The sequence below is a fragment of the Puma concolor genome, chromosome B1 (assembly GCF_028749965.1).
Source record: "Puma concolor isolate L17-30 chromosome B1, mPumCon1.1.hap2, whole genome shotgun sequence".
NCBI classification, from domain to species: domain Eukaryota; kingdom Metazoa; phylum Chordata; class Mammalia; order Carnivora; family Felidae; genus Puma; species Puma concolor.
The window spans coordinates 50,980,607-50,997,249 of NC_141670.1; the positions used below are offsets into that span (position 1 = coordinate 50,980,607).

Sequence of the window (16,643 nt, forward strand, 5' to 3'; positions counted from 1 at the left end):
AACTCTAAATGCAGATCAAGTATTTCCGACAAAAATTTAGTATCCACATTGAGATGTGCTAGAAATGTAAAATACACACTTGATTTCAAGAACTTTACAGAAAAAAAGAAGGAAATATCTCAGTAAATTTTTTATACTGATTACAGGTTAAAGTGACAGTATTATGACTATACTAGGTTAAGTAAATTATATTACTAGAATTAATTTGACCTGTTTCTTTTTACTTTTTTAAATGTGCCTGCCAGGAAATTTAAAATGTCACGTGGGGCTCACATTCTTCTATTGGACAGCGCTGATATAACTTAGCACTGCTATTGAGCTAATGCATATAAAATCTCTGGCACGCAGTAAATACTCAGCACATTTGGGAAATACCACGGTTTTCCTAATCACTGGAATTTTGTGGTGTCTTAAAAGATACTTCTAGTTTAGGTTGCTACAAGCCCAGTTTTAAATAATCAACAATTATATCTGATGTAAAATATAAATCCAAAGATTCTACTTCGGTTATCAGTCCCAAAGCCATTCAGGATACAATATTTTTTTTAACACGAAATTTATTGTCAAACTGGTTTCCAGACAACACCCAGTGCTCATCCCAAAAGGTGCCCTCCTCAATACCCATCACCCACCCTCCCCTCCCTCCCACCCCCCATCAACCCTCAGTTTGTTCTCAGTTTTTAAGAGTCTCTTATGCTTTGGCTCTCTCCCTCCCTAACTTTTTTTTTTTTCTTCTTCCCCTCCCCCATGGACTTTAATTCCATTTTCTTTCAAATAAAGAACCTTAGATATCATCAATTTACTCATTCACAAACACATGTCAGGTGTCTGCTATATTCCAATGACTGTGCCAGAAGCTGGGGATATAGGGGGAGCAAAACCACACACAGAGTCCCTTGCTCCTCAGAAACAAGCACTCGGGGACTAACTTATACTCCCATTTAACTTTAATTATATAAAACAACTAAAAGGCCCATTTCTTCCATCAACAAGTAAACTATTTTATCAGAGGGTAAAAGTGAGTGATACCATCAAAACAGACTTTTTATTTTACTATATTATTTATATATGTGTTAGTTCAGCTTATTTGAGGTACTATGTATAGGAAATTTTAAATGCTAGTATTTCTGGAGTTGTGATAAAAGATAGTTTCTTATTTTTACTTTTTAAACTTCCACATGATAGCTATTAATGCTTACTTAAATATTCATGTGAAAAAAACTTACATTTTTTTTAAAAAAAAACTTACATTTTTTTTAAACGGTTGTTGGTTTTTCAAGAGTCTATGAAGGACAAAAGGTGTTGACTTAAAAGAGAATATTTGTTAATCTTAAAATTTTAAAAACTGGGTCTACATCTAGACTATCACCTGTTTGGTATAACCTGTAAACTAAGAATGATTTTTACACTTTCAAATTATTGAAATAAAAGAATACTTTGTAACATGAAAAAATTATATGAAATTCAAATTTGGGGGTTATAAATAAAATTTTCTCAGAACACATCCAGACTCATTTATTAGAAGTATTATCTATGGCTAGTTTTGACAGGCCTACAAAACCTAAAATACTTTCTGGCCCTTAAAAAAAGTTTCCCAATCCCTGATCTAGAGAATCATACAAAAGTATACAATGACAATTTCTGAAAAATGACTGGCAGACTGAGGTCTCTTCAATCAACTTCAGTAATGACTCAGAAACTCATATTTTCGCTATTTTTCAAATCAGCTATTATACCTGACTGTGAAGACAACACTGTCAACTCAGTATCTTTCAATACAGTGTCCATACATTTCTGGGGCAAAGATAGGCAGCAAAACATTATGAAAATTTTGGAAAACTGACAGTACTAAAAGTGACAAGAATTCATCCTTAAAGCAACTGAATGGAAATCATTTGCCTTAAATTAAAAAAAAAAAAAGTGGGGAGGGCGCTGGGTGGCTCAGTCAGTTAAGCACCCAACTTCAGCTCAGGTCATGATCTCACAGTTCATGAGTTCAAACCCCACATCAGACTCCGCACTGTCAACGTGGAGCCTGCTTGGGATTCTCTCTCCCTCTCTCTCTATGCCCCTCCCCAACTCGTACTCTGTCTCAAAATAAATAAACTTAAAAAAAAAAAGTCTGTACTTCAAAGGCAAACTTGCCTTTATGAACTCAAGAACAACTGAATGCACGATAACATATTCAAATATATTTATTACATGCGGCACTTACTAAATTACAGGCGGGAAATGCAAATATACATTTTTTTTTAAGTTTATTTATTTATTTTGAAAGAGAAAGAGAGCATGCATGCAAACAGGGAAGTAGCAGAAAGAAAGGGAAAGACAGAGAATCCCAAACAGGCTCCATGCAGAGCTGGGCTCTGGGCATGATCTCATGAACCACGAGATCATGACCTGAGCCAAAATCAAGAGTCAGATGCTTAACCTACTGAACCACCCAGGCACCCCTACGTTATTTTTTAAAGAATCTGAACAATTAACGAACACTGAAGGCTGGAAAACAAGATATAAAGCCTTTTTCTTATTTTAGTTAGTTATGGTGATGACACATGGGGCAGCATTGATAAGGTTTGTTTCATCAAGGAGTCCATGTATGAGTAACCCTAAAAACAGCATCTGTGTGCACAAGGGAAGAACTAGTAGTTGGTTTGTTTTTTCCCATTTTATTTATCTTTTCAGCTTTGCTTATTTATTTTGAGAGAAAGAGAAAGAGCACAAGCCGGGGAGGGGCGGAGAGAAGAGAGAGAATACCAAGCAGGCTCCGCACTGTCAGCACAGAGCCCAACTGGGAGCTCAAACTCACAAACCTGACCTGAGCCGAGATCAAGAGTCAGACACTTAACTGACTGCACCACCCAGGTGCCCCTTTCCCCCCCCATTTTACGTGCAGAAGGATTGCTGACACAAAGGATGGAATAACTAACTACACAAGCATCTTTTCAATTAGTACTGGAGATGTGCAGTGCTGCTCTCTCACCTCAAGGCTTTGTCCATCCTCCATGCTGGAAACAGTGTTGAAAGAGAGAAAAATATCCCTGTGGTTGACAAGATAGCCCCAAGCAAAGTGCAGGACACAGAAAAGGGACAGACTGTAAAACATAGATAGGCTGAAAATGGGACTGTGCTTTTGATGGTGGAAATTAAACCTGAATATTAACTCTTTAATTCTCCAGATGAACCAGAGGCATCATTTAGAGTCCCAAAGTTTGAAGCACATAAATAGCTTCATCTGAACACAAACTTCTTGATACATGAAAAAAGCTATTATGCCAAATTAATTCAATCTAACTAATTAGAGAGCAGGAAGTTCTTTCAATTATTTTATGTGCTGTCTGAGACACACACTTGAATATGAGTACAGATTTCATTAATTGCAGTTCATTATTTTCCAGATTAGTTACTAAACTTGCATCAGAAGGTCAAAGACAGCAATTTTGTCAGCTGCCACCTCTTTCAGTGCAATATCTTTGCATTTCTGGAACTCAGAAATTGATTACAAACAAAAACAAATCTCCATAAAAATGAGAAACATAAGTCTTTATGAACATATTCAAACCAAAACATTTTGTACAATGTAAGAATCTTTGTTTTTAAATCTTCAGAGTAAACTATTAACTTCTACCGTACAAGAAAAGATCCATGAATCTTTTCAAATACTGAAATATAATGCCAAAAAATAATAGCATCTTGATGTGAAAACCTGCTGACTCCAAAGAACAAGTTAATAAACATTAATCTTTTCATTAGTTTCACCATAGTTGTATGTTTGTATCTTTCCATGAGGGAGAGTACTGAACACTCTTGTTTGAAAATGTCAAGGACACTCTGATTAAAAGTACTTTTCTGAGAATAATCCTGCCTTCATTACACAACTTCTGTCTCTCTTCCACCTAACAGTGAGATTATAGGAATGACTGGTAGAAACAAGACCTATCCCATTCCTCAGTTATTACCTGGACTATTTTTATATTTTCAAAATCTTATTTTTTAAAAAAACAGAAGTGACAGCAATTCCATGGTGCTTTTTTGAAGAGAGCACCCTGCTATCTCTAAATCATTCTACTTATTCACAGCTGTTACCAGTCTCTCTGTTAATTTCACCTCTGTCATTCTGCGCCTTCCACCCCCTGCTGTAGCAGAGCCATCCTACACAGCTCTCACCGCCTCGGTGCTGCCGTCCCTTGACTGCTTATACAGTCAGCTCTCTTAGTCATTGTTTGGTCAAGCTATAAATAACTCCTTTAATCCTTTCTCATAAATCATTTCTGACGTTATCCCCTGAAATAATTCCAATTGGTCAATGGATTTCCCATAGTGACACATCCAGGACCAACTGCAGTAATCTAAGCGTGGTCTAATAATGCCAAGGGTGGTGTTCAGGTGAGTCCATGTGAGTTTCTTCATTATTGTGACTATTTCAGAGAAGAACTTTAAGTCTTCAAACTAAACTGGGACAGAAATATAAAAAAGGAAGAAGTTTTAGTATCTTTCATCATAGTTCAGTGGGAAACAGCTTTAAAAATGATAAAAAGAGAAAGTTGGGGGGAATAGAAATAAAATAATATCCTATCATATGTGGTCTATTTGGTTACCACATATTGTTGATACTCAAACCATTGGGGTTTTGGGGGTTTTTTGTGCTGTTGCACATTATATAGCTTCAGCAAGGTTACTATCTATTATCTCTATATCTTATGCAGTATTAATAATTTATCCTTTCCCATACTGTAGAATTGATCCAGATTCCTTTTAGGATATGCACTGATTTCTATTTTTCTGGGTTCTATCTTTGATGTTATTCTATAACACACTAAGTTTTTTAGTCTTAGGTATTGATTATTTAATGACTATTTATACAGGCTACTGAAATGAGTGTACTAACAAAGCACTAGCAGCAAATAAAACACAGAATCAAAAGGAGAGCAAGGTTCATGGCATTTGTGTATTTCTTTGCACTACTGGTAAATGATACCACTAGATAATTCACACAGAGCTATGGCAAAGCCAGGCAGTGAACAGAGTAGTTGAGGAATGTTTGCCAGCATGAATGTGTTTTAGGCCTGTTACAAGACTGGTGATACAGAGAAAGACCACGGACATGGTGTCCCTTTATTTCCATAATGTATCTAACAAAGTCTCCCATGATCTCTTTGGTAGAGAGAGGAAGAAATGTGGACTGGAGATGGTAGTTGCTGAACATGTAAAGCTGAAATATGCTGAACTGTCACCCTGTGACTTGAGGAGTGATCTTTAGTTGCCTATGACAGGGCTCTCTCTTAGGCCCTCTAACGTTCAATTATTTTACTCATGACTCAAATGAAGACAGACTATGCCCTTAAAAAGTTTGCATAGCTGGATCAAATGTATTTTCTAAATAATTACTTAAGAAATACCTTGATTGGTACCTGGGTGGCTCAGTGGGTTGAGCGTCCAACTTCGGCCCAGGTCATGATCTTGCAGTTCGTGAGTTCGAGCCCCATGTCCGGCTCTGTGCTGACAGCTCAGAGCCTAGAGCCTGCTTCGGATTCTGTGTCTCCTCTCTCTGCCCCTTACCCCCATTCACGCTCTCTCTCTCTCTCTCAAAAATAAACATTAAAAAATTAAAAAAAAAAAAAAAAAGTACCTTGATATTCTAGGAGCATTAAAACAAAACTAAGATGAAAAATTTTAGAAACGAATCTAAAGTTCCTTAAGTATTTTTATACATCAGCTAGACAACACAGTAATAAAAAAGAACTGCACTGACAAGAGTGTAAACAAACAAACAAAAAAGGGAATGTTAACTGACCAGAGGCACAACAAGCTAATACTGACTTTAAAAAAAAAAAAAAAAAAAAAGTACAGTCATATGTTGCTTTGGTAGAAGTACATTATTTAGAAGAGGAAGATGATGATTCCACTATTTTCAAGTGTGGGCTTGAAAACACTTCCAGGCTCCCCACTTGAAGAAAGACTCTGACAAGGCAACCAAAGAATGATGGAGCATTTATTATGAGATATAGTGGACTAACCTATAGCTATTAATTAAGTCTAGAGAGAACCTTCTCCTCCCCTCCCTTTAACTCCTAGGTAACACCAGATGAAACTCTGAGGCAAAAACTGGTTGGAAGGAAGCGGATTTTTTTTCCTGGAGGACTAAGAGTTCCCACGAGGAGAGGCAGGACAGATCATCAACAACAGTAAGACCCTCAACTTTAGGTATCAAAGCTCATTTCCAAGTGAATGGGATGCCATTATAGTAAAGACTACTATTTAAAAAAAATTGAGGAGCACTAAAGAAGTCTAACCAATACAGCATTCTTCTTACTGCTGTTACTTTGAAATTCCATTTGCATTACAGTGCTCCATTTCCAAGGATGAACCGCCATTCAGGTGGCAACAATTTAAAACATATTTAAACAAAAGAAAACTCCATATTGGCAATGTCATTTAAAATTATGCTTTACTTCTCTGAGAGCTTTATCCCAGACAGTCAATAAAAATGATGTGAGCACAAGCATCTTTGATCAACTAAGTCCTGATGATACGCTTAAGTTTTCCCCTCCTTTAGGAATAGTTCTTCAGTGGAACTTGTATCAATCTAGGCAAGAAAGTTCATAATTATGTCTTGATATTGCAAATCCCCACTCAGATGTGATTCCCTCAGCTCTAAACTGCAAACATAGTACTTTATACCACTGGATGACACTTGACACATACAAACTATCTAATATAATAATCTGCATATGTCAATGGTCAACCAATTCTAGAGAAGAGCTAATAAACATATAAACATAACAATAACATCCAATGAAGATTAAATATGGTAATAGTATACTAATGTGGTGGAAGCTATTGTTTTAGTTTAGCTGGTCAAGGCCTCTCTAAATGCAAGTGTACTTCCTTAGACTGGCCTATCTTGACCACTCTAAATAGTAGACCACTCTATTAGAGACCTAGTAGCCATGCAAAAACTTTGGGAAAAAGTATTCCAAGTATAAGGAAAGGCAAATGCAAAAAATTCTTGAGACCAAAATGAACTTCATGTGTTCATGAGATTAGGAAGCAAGGGAGGGAGGGAAGGTAGGAGGGAGGGAGGGAGGGAGGGAGGGAGGGAGGGAGGAAGGAAGGAAGGAAGTTAGGAAGGAAGGAAGAAGGGGAAAAGGCCAACATGACTTAGTATGGTGAACAAAGAAGAAATAAAGGGCATAAAGATTAGAAGTCAGGGGAACAGATCATATAGGATGTTGTAAGGCACAGTAAGGAATTTAGATTTTATTCAGTTTTAGTGAGAAGCAATGGAAGACTTCAAGCCATGAATTTAAGTAAGATTTTGGAAGGTCACTTTGGCTACTTCATGAATAATAGACTTTATGAGGCAAAAAGTGTCAGACAGACCTATATGTAGGCTGCTGGAATAATCTAGGCAAGAGATGATGGTGGCATGAATGACTGATGAAGATGGAGATGGTCAGAAGTCACTGGATTGGAAGCAGTACCTATAAAATTTTACTGATGCACTCTGAGATATGAGCAACTAGGTGGACATTTGTGCTACATACTGAGATGGATTTGTAGTTTTAAGTAGTTTGTGTGTTGGCAGTAAATAGACTTGTGAGCTGAAACCAACGGTAATGTTTTGGACTTATAAAATGTGAATGCCTAATTGATTTATGAGTGAAAAAGTTTAATGGGTAGTTGGCTCCATGAAGCCCAAGATGAGGGGCAAAGTTTGGGCTGGTGATAGAAATTTGAGCGTTGAAAATGCATAAACAGAGCCATGGAAGTAAATAGGGTGACCCATGGAAAGAAGGCCCAGAATGGAGCTCTGGGGCACCTGAATATTTGCAGCTTGATGGAACAGATGGTCCCAGAAAAGTCAACTGAGAAAGACTGAGCAGTCAGAGGAAGGGATGCCAGGAAATGTCACAGCACTGAAGCCTAGAGATGCAAGTGTTTCAGGTATGATGTCAAGTCAGATGAGGACTGGAATGGTGCAGGCAAGATGCAGCTCCCTGGTGACCTTCAGGAAAGGTCCTGCAGTGGGGTCGAGCTTTCACAAACCGAACCCCAACTGGACTGTTTAACTCCACCACTAGGCATCTTCATTCAGGCAAGTTTTGTATTTATATTATCATTTATTTATGAAATGTGAAATATCTGGGCTACTCTCTCCAATGCCATTGCTCATATATGCTCAAAAAAAGTAAACCAAATGGACAAATACTGCGTAAGATATCTTTGAAATATCTCAAGATTACCTTCTTAAACTGGACATTACAAAATGCAGTTATTTGCCAATCACTACATTTCTTTCTAACACATTATTGTTCCTCTCATATCCAGAAGAATCAATCATTTACTGGCAAAACAGTAAAAATAATTTATTGTAGCAGGTGATTTGACTTGCAACATCAAAAACTCAAAGTAGCACTGAAAAACTAACTATAACTACAGAGTATGATTCAATAACTTCTAATGCCGTGTCAATTTCCTTTAACTTCTATAACTGTCTTCACCAAATAGCAATTGGAAAATGGTGGTTATCAAACTTTATATTTTGATAAAATCACCTGGGTGCTTATAAATACAGATTATAAAGGCACTCCCAGATGGGGTATGGATTATGAGGTCAGGCTGTTATTGCTTTTTTTAAAGTTACATTCTTAAAAATCTACCATGGAAATTCTGACACAGAGAGTCCATGCATCATACATTACAAACCAATGATGTAGTAACAGAATAATATATACAAATCCTTGGAAAAATCATTTTTGCCTAAACCCCAACCAAGGATTAGACTTGCTATTTCTTTTAGCTCTCATGGTCATAGATTCCTTCAATAACTGTCAAGCACTCCTTCTTATGTGCTTAAATTTAGTTTAAGCATCCAAAATCATGATTTTTTTTCCATCCAATATGTGTAAATGTCTGCTTAAGTAATGTTTATATAATGCTAAGTTGAAAAAATTATGTCTATATTGCAGCCTTACAAAACTAATACCACCCCCCTTGAATATGCATTCATAAACTCAGAAAATTCTTTTAAATAGTTAAAGGTCTCAAACAAGGACTCACCTGCATTTCTGCAACTTGAACGTTTTAAGTGAATGTGGATAAGCTGATGTCAAAAGACCTATTTCAACAACTGAACTTGCACTGTATGTGTTTTTGAAGGAGTATAAATAAATCCTCATTTATCATTTTCTGCTGAATTCACACCTACATAAGGCTGGAAATTACATTTCCAACAGGCTTCCCATTCACCATCGCATAAGAGCAGACTCCTGATTATGTTGAAAACCCTCTAAGATTTTCTTTAAAACTTATTTGAAGGCTGGGTGGAGAGTTTTAAGAAAAAGGGGAAATAAGACAAGTGATCACTTGTAACATTTTAAATGAAGGAACAGATAGAACACAGCAGAGGAAAAAGAGGTGGAGAGGGAAGGACAGTGATGACATAAAATTGTTTGAAATAAGAAATGAAATCAAGAATTAAAAATAGAATTACATTTTCTATTTGGCAATACACAAACAACACTAAGTGCACTTCATAAATTTTACTATTGTTGCTCTAAGTAATATTACCATAAATCACATTAGCAGTGTACTCGGCACTTTTTAAAAGCAGAAAGGATTGAGACTGTCAGTAAGTTTCAACAGCTCTGTTACCTCTGAAAAGAGTGAAGGAGAAATTATCACAAGCTTTTACTAGGCCTAAAAAGGCTGGTTCTAAGGCCCCACCACCACTGTTATCCCTCCCCTTCAGCATCAATGCGACGACACAGAGCATCATTCCACCAGGAATTAGGAAATGTTCACCATTGCTTTTCCTGATGCTTTTACCTGATGTACAAGGGGAGACGGCTGCTTGCCCCTTTTCTCATCACGGACAGGGAAGAGCGACTTCAAGAGCTTTGGCATCTGCGGCACAAAGGATTTTACTGGATTCAAGTAGGAGGCTGCTAGGCTACTAAATCCTGTCAACAGTATTGAAACGAAAAGAGATAAAATGTAAACAACTACATAGACGTTTTCTTTCTTGCAAGTTTGCCAAATTTCATTTGTAGCAAATATAACAATATAAATTATTCAAAAGTATCCTTTAAAAATATTAGAAAAACACAGTATTATTATGGCTCTCCTCAAACAAAATGTTATTTCCTTTTCCAATTAAATAACAGCAATTAGGGTAGTCCAAAAATGTTCTAATATTCAGTGTTCCTGTTAGTATCCGAAGGGTAATCCAACCCCAGTCCTGTCACAAATTGGTTCAAGTACTACCTTCTGCCCTAGAATAAGATGGGGGTTTTCATTTTTACATCACACAGCTGGTGACACACATGTATCGCTCTCTATCTAGACTTTAAACTCTTTGAAGTCAGGGACTGACTATGTCTTCTCCAGCTTTAGCTTTTCATACCTACTTACTGAATGAAGATGATGAAATGGAGCTTTTAGGAAGAAGGTGGTGTTTGAGTTGTTTTTACAGGAGAGGGATCAATGCCCTGACCAACCACGTTCTTACTTGCTCTAAATTACCAAAGGCTGGGATCAGACATGCAGACAATATCTATGATATAAAAAGATGTCTCTCCCCTTAGTGAATAAAACTGAAGTTTTAGGAAAATGTAACCTAAGTCACAAACTGTAAAACACTGTATCCACATAATACTTTAAAAACAACAAGCAAGTCAACCTGAGGAACTGTGTGTGATGCTGCCCCAATGGAAGCACACAGCCACCAGCATACTTCTACTCTACACTGGCCCCTGAAATGACTTTAAGTTCATTGGCAATACAGTTGCGACATGGACCCATACAGTTCCAAGGTTTGTAAATTTTACATACAGTAGTATAATAACTCTAAGTAGACTGTGAAAGGTAAGGATATTTTATAATCATGAGAGCAATCACTAAAACAATAAAGCAAAGAGATAGCTATAAATTCCAAGAGATGTGTTAAAGCGGATTTCAAAAAAATCAAATAATTTACAAGAAGGCAAAATTAGGAAAGAGTAGAACAAAACAAAGGAAACAAATAGAAAATAAGTTTGAGATGAATAAAGAGCCAGAAGGACATAATCATCTAAATGCTGAGGCCAAACAACAGGGACAATCTAGACTTCTCCCTACAGTTAAATTAACATTCTACACTGAGGAAGACCCTTAATTAAATGAAGATCTGGCCAAAAATCTTTCAAAGGCTGCATATATCACAAAGTGAGACAATCAGACACAAGGTGTCTCTTGAGGTAAGTACACAAAACTACCCTTCCATTTATCCTACCTTCCACCCCTCCCTCAAAATGGCCTGAAAATCTGTTCAAGCCTGTAGAGCTAACTACCAATTCACAGGAAATACGGTTGATAGAGAACCCTGTTTAAACAACCTCAGGGGGATGGTAACATAGTCTACTGTGCAAAAGACGTGGTCTCTTCAGCAAATACAATGGATGGGGGAAAAAGACAAAGAACATATAGATTAAACTTTAACTCAAGACACATATCAACTCATCACAATAAATGAACCTTACTTAGATTTTCATTCAAAATAACTAAAAGGTATTTTTGAGCCAATTGGAGAAATCTAAATACTGACTAGATATTTGATGATATCAAGGACTTATTTTTAATTTTTCTTAGGAGAGAAATGTTATCAGCTCTAGAGAAACGTTACTGCTCTTAGAGACACATGTACAGATATTCACAGATCAAATGATATCTGGGATTTGCTTCAAATTACCCAGGAGAGGGCTGGGAGATGTAGCAGGAGTAGGGGTACATCAGACTAGTGATGAACTGATCATTCTGAAGTTGGGAGGGCTACCTGAGAGCATATGGTGTTATTCTTTCTACTCTTGTATGTTTGATATTTTCCATAGTAAAAGGATTCTTCAAAGTGAAGACAAAATAAAAACTTAAAAAAATTTTTTTAATGTTTATTTATTTTTGAGAGAGAGAGACAGAGCATGAGCAGGGGAGGAGCAGAGTGAGAGGAAGACACAGAATCCGAAGCAGGCTCCAGGATCTGAGCTGTCAGCACGGAGTCCAACGCGGGGCTCGAAACCACAAGCTGTGAGATCATGACCTGTGCTGAAGTCGGACGCTTAACCGACGGAGCCACCCAGGAGCCCCAAAATAAAAATTTCTAAAGGGTTTGTCACTAACTGATGACTGCTAAATGCACTGATGATAGATGTAATTCACAAAAAAGAAACTAAACTCAGAAAGACAGAGTGGGATGCAAGAAGCAATGATGACCAAAGCAAAGCGGAGAATAATGTAAATCAAGTAAGCATGGATTACAATCTTTAAAACAACAACAACAAATTTACAGAACTTTAAAACAAGGTATTTCACTCCTAGGTATTAACTCAACAGAAGTGTTCACAAAAACACTTATACAAGAACAAACTTTATTCACAGTAACCAAAAACTGGAAATAAGCCACATGTCCATAAATAGAAGAACTAATTAAAAATTGTGACAAATTCAACTGTGATAGTGAATGTTTCTCAACAACAAAAAATAAATTACTGAAGGATGCAACCGTGTGGATAACATGAACAGAAATGTTGAATAAAAGAAGCATAACACAAAAAGAGCATATACTGCATGATTCCATTTGTATGAAATTGTAGAACAGGCAAAACTAATCTGAAGGAATAGAAATCAGAACACTGGCTGATTGTGGAAAGTAGCTGGAGTCCTGTACATCTTGTAAACTTGACTGGTGGGTAGGTTACACAGGTAAATGCATTTGTCAAAACTCATTAAATATAACCCATAGTCAAGAAAAAAGCAGTCAATGTAAATAAGACCATGAGATGGCCCAGATGCTGGATTTAGCAGATAAGTATGTTGAAGTAGTTTTAGACACAGGCCCAAGGAAGTAAAGAAGAATCTGATCTTAACAAATGTATAGGTATAAAATATCCACAGAGAAATTAAAACTTTAAATAAAGAAACAAGTGAAATTCTAGAACTGAAAAGAATAATAACTGAAATAAAATATTCTCTGGATGTACTTAACAGAAGGTTGGAAATGGAAGGAGAAATTATGCAACCAGAAGATATAAGAATAAGACAAAAGGATGAAAAATAAAAATTAAAAAAAATTGAGCTCCTGTGACCTGTAGGGTAATATCAAACAATCTAATACGTGTAATTTGAATCTCAGAAAGAGTAGAGAAAAATTGTTGGGGGTAAAATGTAATAATAGCTGAACATTTACCAAATTTGTTGAAAACCACAACTTACAGATCCAAGAATATCAATGAAACACAAGTAAGATAAGTACTAAGAAACCATACCTAAGTATACCTTAGTCCAAGTGCTGAAAACAAAAATTGAGAGAACTATGAAAGCAAACAAGAGAGTAAACACAGACATATTACATGTAGGAAAAAGAGACAGAAATGATGGCTGATTCTCAGCAGAAAAGGAATCTAAAAGACATTGTAAGATGTTTGAAGTGTTGAAAGAAGCTATCTACCCAGAATTCTCTAGCTAGTGAAAAAATTCTTCAAATAAAGTGAAGTGAAGATAATCTCAAAAAGGGGAGAAGCATTCTTTTCTCTCCAAGAGAACTTCACAATAAGAAATACTATAGGATATTCTTTGGACTATAGAGAAATGATATTGGATAAATATAAGACTTCACGAAGGATAGTGCCAGAAATAATAAATATGAAGAAAAATATAAAAGATTTTCTATAGTCTTAATCTGGCTGTTTAAAAGCAGAAAGAGTAACATCGTAAAATGGGTTCACAATGTCTATAAAAGATATAACAACAATAATACAAAATAAGAGGGGTCCAGGAACAGGCAAATGGAATTATACACTTACAAGGTTCTTATATTTCTGCAGTGGGAAGTGATGTATTATTAATTCTAAGTAGACTATGATAAGTTAAGAATCTATACTAGAATCCTTGAGCAAAGACTTTAATAAATAAATACAGAAATACCAAACAGCCAGAAATGGAAATAAAATTAAATACTAAAAAATATTTTTCCAATTATCCCAAAAGAAGGCAGAAAAGAAGTTACAGCGGAAAAATAAAATAAAATACAAAAGGCCAAAGAGAAACCAACAGCAATGTAGCAGACATAATAATAATAATATTAGATGTAGAAGAATTAAATATGCCAAGAAAAAGGCAAAACTTGTCAAGCTAGATTAGAAAATAAGTTAGAGCTAACTATATGCTGACAAGATAGCAAATATTTGTTCATTTAAAGAGCGAATATAGCTAAAATTTTAAAGACTGAGAAAAGGAGACACCATTCAAACAATAAGCAAAAGAAAGTTGATGAGGCTACGTTAATATCAAGTGAGATTTCAAAGTAAGAGAATTCCAAAGATATAAAGGGACATTTAATAATGATAGAAATATCACTTCATTGGGAAAAAATAATGTATATACCTAACAACAAAGTTCCTACAAGAATGATGTAAAAACAGATAAAATAAATGAAAAAGTAGGTAATTTTTCATAATCATATTTGGAGATTTAATGCCCTCTCTCAGTGATGGATAGGACAAATAGAAAAAAAATTAGTAGAAGGACAGACTATTTGAAGAACCGATCTGACTGAATAAGCTTATCAACCACACTGACCTGATATATACAGAATGCTATGCTCCCAAACAGAACAGACCTTCTTTCCAAGCATACATGGAATGTTTACCAAGGTAGAACATAGTCTCAAAAACATTCCAAAAGACTGAAATATTAAAGAGTCTCTCTGATCATAAGGAAATCAAATAAGCAATCCATTAATAAAAAGATTCTCACCAGACATATGAAAATGAATTAACATGCTACCCAATAACTTACGAGTCAAAGAATAAATCAGAGGGAAATTAGAAAATATTTTGAATAGAATGAAAATGAAAGCACCATATTCCAAAATTCGTGAAATGCAGAAAGAAATAGAAATCCATGAAACAATCAAAAATAAAAACAAAATCAATGAAACAAAGTAAACAATGAACAAAGTAAGACCAACTTTCGTTCTGAGAGAAGACTGAGAAAAATAAGACATGCCTCAAATGTACTCAAGAAAAACAGAAAGAAAACAAAAATTATCAAAAATAAAAAGGAGGGGTGCCTAGATGGCTCAGTTGGTTAAACATCTGACTCTTGATTTCAGCTCAGGTCATGATCTCACAGCTTGTGAGATTGAGCCCCACATCCTGCTCTGTGCTGACAACGTGGAACCTGCCTGGGATTCTCTCACTCTCTCTCTCTCTCAAAATAAATAAATAAACATTAAAAAAAAAATTTAAATAAATAAATAAAAAGAAGGAATATCACAATAGATCCTATAAACATTAAAAGGGCAATAAAGGAACACCATAACATTTACTGAAATAAGAGTAATAATTTAGATGAAACAGAAAATTACCTGAAAAACATAACTTATGAAAATTGGCTCACAAAGAAATACAAAAAGTTAAATAGCACTTTATTAAAGAAAATGAAGTCATAATTTAAAAGTTTCCCAAAGAGAAAATTCCAGGCCCAGATAGTGTCACTGGTGAATCCTGTCAAACATTTAAGGAAGAAGTAATACCAAGCTTATATAAAATCTTTAAGAAAAAAAGATGGTAAGGAAATATTTCCCAAGTCATTTTATGAGGCCAACATATTCATATCAAAACCTAACTAAGGCATTATTATGAGAAAAGAGAAGTATTCATCATAGAACATAAACACAAAAATCCTTTACAGAAAGTTAGCAAGTAGAATAAAGAAGATATAAATGATAACACATCAAGTGGTATTTACCACAGTAATGCAGGATAAATTCAACATTCAAAAATCAATGTAACAACATGTTATAAACCAAAAAAGGGAAAAAATCAGATGAGCATTCACTAGTAGGATAGTAGTTACAGGGTAGGAAATTCTGTTTTAAAATTTGTCTGTTTGCTCATGTATGTTGTATGTATGTATGTATTTTGAGAGAGACAGAGAATGGGAGCAGAGGAGGGGCAGAGAGAGAGAAGGTGAGAGAGAATCCCAAGCAGGTTCCATGCTGTCAGCACAGAGCCTGATGCAGGGCTGGATCTCACGTACTGTGAGATCATGACCTGAACCAAAACCAAGAGTTGGACGCTTAACCAACTGAGCCACCCAGGTGCCCCAGGAAATCCTGTTTTAAACTACTTCTGAAAGATGCTCAAATTCCATGACAGTGGTTGACAAATGAAAATGTAACCTACCTGGGTCGGGAGAATGGTTATTATGGGGACGGTCTGGGAGAGATGGGGCAACAGGAGCTATCCCTCTGGAAACTGCAGTTTGGGATACATCCTGTTGACTTTCCCACCGGCCCTGTTGAAAACAAAAACAGCAATTTTTATTCAAATCAAATAGTTGACAGAAAAACCTGAAGATATTTAAGAAAAACCTGTTATCATTTCTAAAGCTTTATTCCCTTTAAAGACATGACCGATTTGATTGTTTATGTACCTTTCCTCTTGTACTTTCATCTTTATAGTGCAAATTTCCCAAATACTAACAATACCTCAAATTTGGATCTCCTCTCCAGTTCACAATTCAGTCTCCTCAGCTCTGTCCTAACCTTCTGTCTGTAAATCATGCTGCTTCCCAGGAAATACAGATACAAGAAGACATTCCTT

At 35.8% G+C, this 16,643-nt stretch overlaps 1 protein-coding gene across 1 annotated transcript in view; it reads right to left on the minus strand.

The window, feature by feature from the left end:
* Nucleotides 1-16,643, minus strand: part of KIF13B (kinesin family member 13B) — a 201,810-nt gene that overhangs the window by 21,594 nt on the left and 163,573 nt on the right. The window contains exons 36-37 of the mRNA XM_086703788.1: nucleotides 16,224-16,335; nucleotides 9,832-9,965 (exon numbers count right to left, since the gene is read on the minus strand). Of these exons, the coding sequence (XP_086559914.1) occupies nucleotides 9,832-9,965; nucleotides 16,224-16,335 (246 nt within the window). The remainder of the gene's footprint in view (nucleotides 1-9,831; nucleotides 9,966-16,223; nucleotides 16,336-16,643) is intronic.